The sequence below is a fragment of the Cajanus cajan genome, chromosome 3, assembly GCF_000230855.2.
Source record: "Cajanus cajan strain Asha chromosome 3, NIPB_CcT2T_4, whole genome shotgun sequence".
In the NCBI taxonomy this organism is placed as follows: domain Eukaryota; kingdom Viridiplantae; phylum Streptophyta; class Magnoliopsida; order Fabales; family Fabaceae; genus Cajanus; species Cajanus cajan.
In genome coordinates, this window is record NC_138519.1 from 69,973,017 (window position 1) to 69,981,827 (window position 8,811).

At 31.2% G+C, this 8,811-nt stretch overlaps 1 protein-coding gene across 1 annotated transcript; it reads right to left on the reverse strand.

Moving 5' to 3' along the window:
• Positions 1-3,262: 3,262 nt before the first annotated feature.
• Positions 3,263-5,718, reverse strand: LOC109802997 (uncharacterized). The gene has a single exon (XM_083071177.1). It carries the CDS (start codon positions 4,598-4,600, stop codon positions 3,752-3,754), a length of 849 nt encoding a protein of 282 aa, XP_082927303.1. The 5' UTR covers positions 4,601-5,718; the 3' UTR covers positions 3,263-3,751.
• Positions 5,719-8,811: the final 3,093 nt, after the last annotated feature.

Below are 8,811 nucleotides of genomic sequence, written 5' to 3' on the forward strand. Positions count from 1 at the left end.
CATTTTTCCAAAATTTGTAAACAACGTTTTTAGTCCTTGTAAAATATTTTTTGTCCTTATAAAGTTAGTGTAAATTTTAGTTTTGGTCTTTATAAAGTATCTTTCTTTGATTTTTATCTCTCTAAAATATAAAATTACTATTTTTTTTATCTCTACCAATGATTTTAAGGTAGATAAATAAAATTTATTTTAAGGACCTAAAAAAATTTTACAAGTGTCACATATTAACATGATATTACTAAAAGTTATGGATATAATACATAAAATTGTCTCTTAACTTTATAATAAATAAATAATTAATTACTTAATAATAAAGACTAAAAATAATATTTTTAAATTTTAAAGAGAAAAAAAACAAAAAAAATTATAAAAACCAAAATTAAAACTTATCTATTTTATAAAAATTAAAAACATATTTAAATAATTAATAAATAATGTTTTGTCTTAATTACATCACACTCAAATAAATTTTTTTTTTATTTATATTAATTTATACGCTCCACCCCTTTCTCTATATTTAATTGAATGAGCCAAAGAACATACTTAATTTAATAATAGTATAAAGTTTTAGACAAAAAATAATTTGAAGTATGATATTTTAGTTGGATTTAGGATTTAATAACGGTGGGTATGATTGATTTTTAATTAATTTCACCTTTGACTTAATCGAGAACAGCGACCGTTTAATTCTATTATTTTCAACCAACACAATCTAACATAATAATACAAAACCAATAATAAATTTCTATCGATTATAAAACGAGAGTCTACTCTATAGCATTAAATTATTAATGCTATTGATTATAATTTATAAAGCAAGAGTCTATTCTATAGTATTAAGTTATTAACATTTTTCCTCAAGTGTGATGCCTAACAAATGTTAGTCCACCCACCAAATTCACTAACAACATTTCTTTTGAGGTCCATTAACAACATTATTTTACTATACAAAGACCATATCATTCTCCATGCAATGTAAGACAAATAGAAAGACGACAACTAGCCCTAAGCCAGACGTGTTGTTGTGTGGTTATAATTAAGTGGACCGATCGATTTCATCAAAACCTAGCATATCCTTTTGGTCACACAACAACAACAACTAATTAAAGTATTAAACTATGATTGTGTGTTTCAAGCCTTCTAAGTTATGACTTACGATAGCATAATCAAACTTATGCAACCTCTAATTTGGCCGCGAAGATTCGTAACACAACCAACAAAAGGGTGGAAGGTGGTATTTTTAGATTAAATAGGGATTGGACCTACTTGGAGATCAAGAAAATAAATTTTAAAAAATGATTATTCTTTTAATATCAATTTCTCTTTGCCTATAAAAAAATAAATAAATAAATAAATATATTTCTTTCGTGATCCTCTGAATAGACACAATAGAAAGAAACCTCTAACGGTAACTCTATTTTAGGCCATTCGCGGCTAATACACCAAATTGTTGTTATATGTAGTCAACGAGCCACTTAGGAGGGTCTGTGATTCGTTTGGGCTTTAGCCCAGTAACGGACGTTGGGTTGTGTTGTTTGGGCCGCTATCATAGCTCGGTGGGCCAAGACAGACCTTGTTTGCAAGGTTAGTTGGGGTCGAATGAAAGGGAATGCGTGAAGTGTAGGCATGACAATCTAACCCGCTCTCGTGAATATCCGTCCAAACCCACCCTGATTTAGACGGAAAAAACTTGTGTTTATCGGGTTCAGATTTTTTCTGATTGATAAAATCGGGAGCGGGGACGAGGATGGGGATGTTAATACCCGCTCCGCCCCGTCCCCACCTCGCTTAATAATATAATTAAAAAATTATTTATATATATATAAACTAAAATTAAAATTATTTATATGTAAAAATTTATATTATTTTACTTTTTTTTATTTTTTTTAAATTTGTTCATATTTATTTAAAAGAAAAAAAGAAACAAAAAAGTAGGAGCGGGAGCGAGAGCGGGGGCGAGGTGGGGAAACCCGATCCCCACCAAAGACAAGAATGGGTACCTAAATTTTACCTCCAGCGGGTATCAAAGGCGAGGGCGGGGAGAAATGAAGTGAAATGAGGTGAGTGCTAGAGGAAAGAGAGTTTGAAATAGTTTCTATAAAGAAGAAACTCTCAACTAAAAATGAAATATAAGGGTATTTATAGATAAATAATAAAATAAAAAGGAGGACATATTGTTAAATATAAGAAGTGCATATATCAAAAAGCCTTAATTCGGCCCAACATGACCCTAAATTTTATTAGCCCAAAACAAATTGGCCTATGATGAGTTAAGATAAGTTGTGGATCAGATTTATTATTTTATTATTTAATATGCTTATAATCGATAAAATAATAGATGATAAATTTCATACACATATATGGTTATTGGTTAATGTCCATAATTTTTGTTCATAATTAGTTTTTTTTTTAATTTCTATCACTTGTTTATTGTTATATTGATATACTTTATTTTATTTTTACTATTATTATTATAGTTTGCTATTTTATAGTACAAATAACAGTTTATATATTTTTTATTTTAGTCTAGAATGATTAAAAATATTTTATTAACTTGTTATATAAAAATTTATTTCAATAACTTTTAAAAATATATTATTGTCCCATGGACAAAGTTGTTTGACATATGAATCGCTAAGAATTGGGCTGGGTTATGAAAATTTCATCGTGACATTAAATTGGTTTGTCCAAATTCGACTTAATCACAATTCAGCTTGAATGGGTCAAACTAGCTCAAATTGACAACTGTAATTCTAAGTATTGGCTTGAATCCATATCTCTAACTCTAAGTACAAACAAAGATAAAAAACTATTCAAGTTTTTTTAACATATGAATTATATTTAAAATTTATGATAAAAGAATTTATATTATTATATAAAGTTTCCTTTAACTTTAATAATTTTTAAAAATAATATTAAAGTTCAATTTACAAATAAAGATGTGAAGGATAAATTGGGAAAAAAATTCAAAATTTTATAACTAAAAACACTTTTAGTAAGAAAATTCTAAAAAAAACAATTCTTATAAAAAAAATAACTTTTAAAAATATTTTGAATGGATAATGTTAGTGATTTTTTTTTTTTTAAATATGAGGTATATATAACTCCTCAGTCCTAATGAGAATAAAGTGATATTTTTGTGGTAATTTTACACTCAAACTAAAAATCAAATCTCAGTTCCTACCTAAGAAGTATAACTACATAATCATTTGAGTTAACATTCTTGTGACCAATATATGCAAAGCAGAAATGATCTCATTAATGAATAGAAATAAAAGAATATTATTCAAATAATATAACTCAAGGGAAAAAATTGACATTCAGTTGTGAAAGTACACTTGGAAGCGTAATCACAACATTAAGCAGCACACAATTATGTTGCAAAATAAATAAAAAAATAAGGGACCAAGCATTTAGATTCTGGAGCTAAAAAGAAATTGAGAAGGGATTTAGTAACCCCCACATGCACAATTCATGGGGAACCAGGTCTTCCATCAAGTTTTAGACGAAGATTTTCACCTCGTTTATCTTCACCATATAAGCCACCTTAATTAGCAGTTCCACTTCCGTTGAACAAGACAAAGGAAACTTCACCCCATAACAATAAAATCCTCTTCCGTCCAATGTTTTCACAACCAACCAGATAATGAATCAAATACATATCCCGCAACCTTATTATGATATACTAGAAGGAAAAACAAAGAAAGACGAAACAAATTACCCTCTAAATTCCAACTCCAAGGATATAGAATTATTGAGGAGGAGCATACCCAGGGAGATGAAGCCAATGATTTGGGATCAAAGAAGAACCACCAGCTTTGACATTGTTCTGATCAGAGTTATTACCGTTGGCGGTGATAGTAGTAGTGCTCCACAAAGAGGCATTGGTAGCATTATTATTACTCACGATCAAGCTTTGTGGAAGTTGAGTAGTGTGAGAGCCAGTGGCACTAGCCCCCACGTTCGATGGAATAACCAAACGTTGTTGTGTAGGATAGAGAGATTCCACCCTACCCATGTGGTGGAACCGCGGTGGAAGGGAATTGGAAGCAGCGTTGAAGCCAGAGAGAAGAGAAGAGTTAGAAGAAGAACCGGCAACATCCCCAGCAACCCCAACTTTGAGATAGTGATGATTGAAAGGACGTGAAGAGTTGAGAGAGTGAAGCGTTGCCAGAGAAGACAAAAACCCACTTCCACCAACGCCAACACCAACACCAACACCAGCACCAGCAAGTTGGTAAAAGGAGCTAGCTGAATGAAGCATGGTGGGTGGAGAAGGTGAAGGCCTCAGCAAATTTGGCTGTGCTTGCGTGAGGGAGAGTGCGTTGGAAAACGCAGAAGTTCTGGCACGTTTCCCCTTGCGGGAACCACCACCTACGGGTATGTTCCTGAAGGTTCCACCGTGTGTCCAATACCTTTTACATGTTTTGCAGAAGTGACGAGGTTGTGAGAGGCTGTAGTTGTTGAAGTAGCAGAACTTGGTGTTCATGGAATCACAGCGTGGACATTTCTGCTGCTGCTGCGGTGGTTGTTGTTGTTGTTGTGCTGCACGTTGGACTTGTTGTCTATTCTCCTCTCTCCTTTCTCCTTCTTGTTCCATATCTATGTCTCTCTAGTGTTGTGAATGGGGTTACTTTGCTTTCCATTTATACGTGTACTATGAAATGGTTGGTGGCTTGGATACGAATTAAAAGCGCGTTTGAGTTTCAGATTTTGGGGGTTGTGTAACGCCTCCACGTGTCCGATGTCTTCGAGATTCTTCTATACTTGCCAAAACCACGACCATCATTACTTAGTGCATGTTTTATTACATACCTACAATAAACTCAAAAAGCAACCTAGGTGCGTGTCTTAGATTTCATCATAACATTGTGATTTATGAGCATATCTGAAACTATGAGTTGGAATTAATTCACTAGGATTCCACTAAATCTCGAGGGATTCTGGCGATCTACACTCAATTAATTATAGGGGATTCAAGTGTTGTGCATACCAAATGAGAAAAAGATGAGAGAATGGAAACTGGGTGTTTCTACAAATATGGGTGATGGGGGATTGACGTGAAACGTGTACAAAGTCCAAAAATGAACAGTCTCAATCTGGGGTGAAGAGAGAGAAAGAGAGGGTTTAAATGGGAAGTTGGTGAGAGAGAGAGAGAACCAAAATGAATGGGATGATCACTGTGGAGACCCTTGTCTGACCAACTCAGAGAAGACGAAAAGGGAATAGAAATAATGCACTGAAAAAATGGTGAGGCTCATGAGGGGAAACGTTGGAAAATAAAAGGGGAACAAGCACCACCTGAAACTTATTTCACACAATTGATCTTTCCCTATCACCTCTGACTCAGAATCAAGTAACAACCAGTTGGACGATGAAACAAGAACAAAAGTAATTAATTCAAATAATATTCATTAATTAATTCAAATAATATTCCATAACTTTTTCTTTTCTTTTATAAAATATTACTTTTCATTGTTTATCTTTAGAAATAATCACCTTTACATCATAAGAATTCCATAGTTTTCATTTGAATAAATTCAGAGTATGATTGGTATGATATTTTAAAAGTTTATAACATTTTTTAACTAATTTATAAGGAAAGTTAAGGAAAATAAATTTATTTAGTACTGCAGCTTATTTTAGGAATTTATAATTTATTTTTATAAGTTAATTAACTTTTTTCTCCTTCCTTTTTAATCTTTATTAATTTACTTGAAATTATTTTTATTATTTTTTAATTTAGAAACTATTTTACCTACATATTATTCTTTACCTTTCATTATTAAATAAATAAATAAGTCATTTTACATTATTATCCATTAATATTATCAAACATTTTTAATTCAATTAGTTTATTCAATTAGTTTGTTTATGAGTTTTTCAGCTTTTCAATTCCTAATTTAAGGCTTATAAGATTTCAGGAATCTTTCAACCAATTATTAATATAAGTTGGTTTTACTGAACACACTTTTAATATGATGAATTTCACATCTTGAATTAATAAAAAAAATATTTAATATTATATTTCAAATTTGGAGGAAAATCATTGTTTCAAAATGCCATTATTATTAACTCAAATTTAAAAGTTAAAAGATCAAAATATTTTTTTTAAAAAGATAAATAACTAAAATAATTTTTTCAAAAAATAATATATATATATATATATATATATATATATATATATATATAGTTTAGCTTCTTTTTACAAAAATACACTTCCTTTAAAATATACTTTTATTTAATTTTTATTATTGATTTAATGTATATTTGAATTCATGTTAATTTTGTTGGAGTTCAAGTGTAAATAGGAGTCTTACATCGGATTGATGCAAGGGATGATCTCACTCTTGAATCTCCTGCCAATCCCATTAATCAATAAAAGATCTCACTCTTGAATTCATCGTCAATTCTATTAGTCAATACTCATCTTTGAGTCAGTCACCTGGTTGACTTAACTTTGATATCATTATTAGGGAGTTAAACATCGAGAGCACTCAAATGGGTTATGATGTGGTGTTAAACTGACTTGTGTGCTTTACCCATATCATACCCATTGGAATGATTCCCTAAGTTTAACTCCCCAACAATGGTATTAGAACTGAGTCAACCAAGTAATCAACTCAAAGACAAGTATTGACCAATAGAATTAACGATGGATCCAAGAGTGAAATACCTTATACATCGAACAATGGAATAGACAAGAGATCCAAGAATGAGGTCATCTTTTACATCGAAAGTCTTCCTAGTGATGTAGGCGACATGTCCTATTGATGTGTGCCAACAATGGTGCAAGTAGACAATCATTAAATACTTGTGGATGATAAGAAAGACTTTTGCTTGAGGGGGAACATATCATGTGAAAGAGACCTGCACTTGAGGAAGAGTGATAGAGTTTAAGCTGAACAAGAGTCTCACATCCGATAGAGTTTGACATATTAATTAGTATATAAGTGACAATGATCCATTAACCTAATGCCTTAAGATTTTGGGTTATGACGTGGTGTCAAGTTCACTTAAGTGATTCTCTCACCACCCATTGTAAAGTGTGGAAGAAAATATGCACAAAGTTTTGATGATGCCAAAGCATTGAAGAAAATAAAGGTCAAGTTAAAGCAAGCTGATCAAGAAGCAAGATCTCAAGTAATAACCAGATAAGTCTTGACTGCTTAGCTTAGTATGTAAAATGAACTTTTAGAATTTGCAAATTTTGACTTGGCCATTAAAATAAGAATTTCAAGAAAACCTAAACTTAATACTTTTGAATATAAGAATAAGTTGTTTGAAAAGAAAGCAAAAAGAGTATTCAAAAGATTAAATAAAAATATTTTTAACTGGAAAATAGAAGCTCTTTATATCTTAGGTTTTCATAAGCCAAAATAAGTGACATGTTTCTGGTAATTGATTACCACTTGCTGTAATCGATTACCAGAGAAAGAAACCTTTCAAAATGTTAAAATGCTCTCTGGTAATCGATTACCACTGACTGTAATCGATTACCAGAAGAGAAATCTCAAAATTCAAATTTGAACTATACAACGTTTCAAACATTTTGAACTTAAACCGTTGTAATCGATTACCAAGACTTGTAATCGATTACCAAAGCCTATTTTCTGAAAAATTATAGAGAGTTACAACTCTTCATGAAAAGACATAACTCAAGATACAATTGTCTATAAATACCTATAATTTTTCAGAGAAAGGTGACGAACTCAATTGTGAAAAATTATCTTTACAAATCATTTGGCCAAAATCATTTGCAAAATCTCTAAAGAGTTCATCAAAGATCATGAAAGTGTAATATCCACTCTTCCAGAGAGTTATTTTGTATTACTTAATAGATCATTGGATCTGTAAAGGAGAAAAGGTTTTTCTCCTTGTTGGTGTTTGAATCTCAACACAAGGAAAGGGAGTTTCGAGGTGTTGGAGGATTCATTTTCTTATAAGGTTTACAAGAGTAGTGGAATTCTCAAGTGGGAGACTTGAGGACTGGATGTAGGCAGGATTTGGCTAAACCAGCATAAAATCAAGTTTGCAATTCTTCTTCCCTACACTTTTATTTATTTGTTATTTAATTGTGTTTGAGTTGTTCTTCATCATCATTCTTTACATGCAAATTTGTCTAAGAAAATAAAGTGATAAGAAAGTAATTGGAAAAGTTTTTATAAGAGGAAAATTTAGAAAACTTAATTCACCCCCTCTTAAGTTATATACGAGGCTAAGGGACTAACATAAAGTGTTTCTGGTGTTTGACTCCAACAAGTAGTTCACCAAAGAGGAAGTATTGGATATTCCTATCCTTAGCAAGTGTGTATATACTCTATTTTCTATTAGGAAAGAGTCAATCACCTGTAATTGCAAAATGCTATAGTAATTGCTCCAACTAAACCTTCATTAGTTGCAACAAATGAGCAATAGCCTTTTTGTGTACTTGCTTGCCTGAACTCAATCTTTCCCGGCTTCATCAGTGCAAAATAAAGCAAGCCAAGCCAATGAATTGATTCTCACTAGGAAGATTGATAGGATGAGAGAATAGTAGTATTGCTTGCGACGATACCTCATCATACAAATTGGATTGTGGAAGGTTGATCTTGAGATTGACTTTCAAATTATGTTCTAGATCATACTATGTAAAAGAACATATAACATGCTATTCAAAATTAAACATATATAAAATAGTGACAAGTGATCGTGAGTGATATAACTTATGTTTAGTTAGTCACTTAGGAAAATAGTAGTATTAAAATATATATAAAAAATATTTTAATGAGTTGTAAATTTTAATGGAAATAAAAAATAAGCATAACATAT

Bases quoted from the DNA above. Each gene is read 5' to 3' on its own strand.
- LOC109802997 (XM_083071177.1), bottom strand. From the start codon at position 4,600: ATGGAACAAGAAGGAGAAAGGAGAGAGGAGAATAGACAACAAGTCCAA.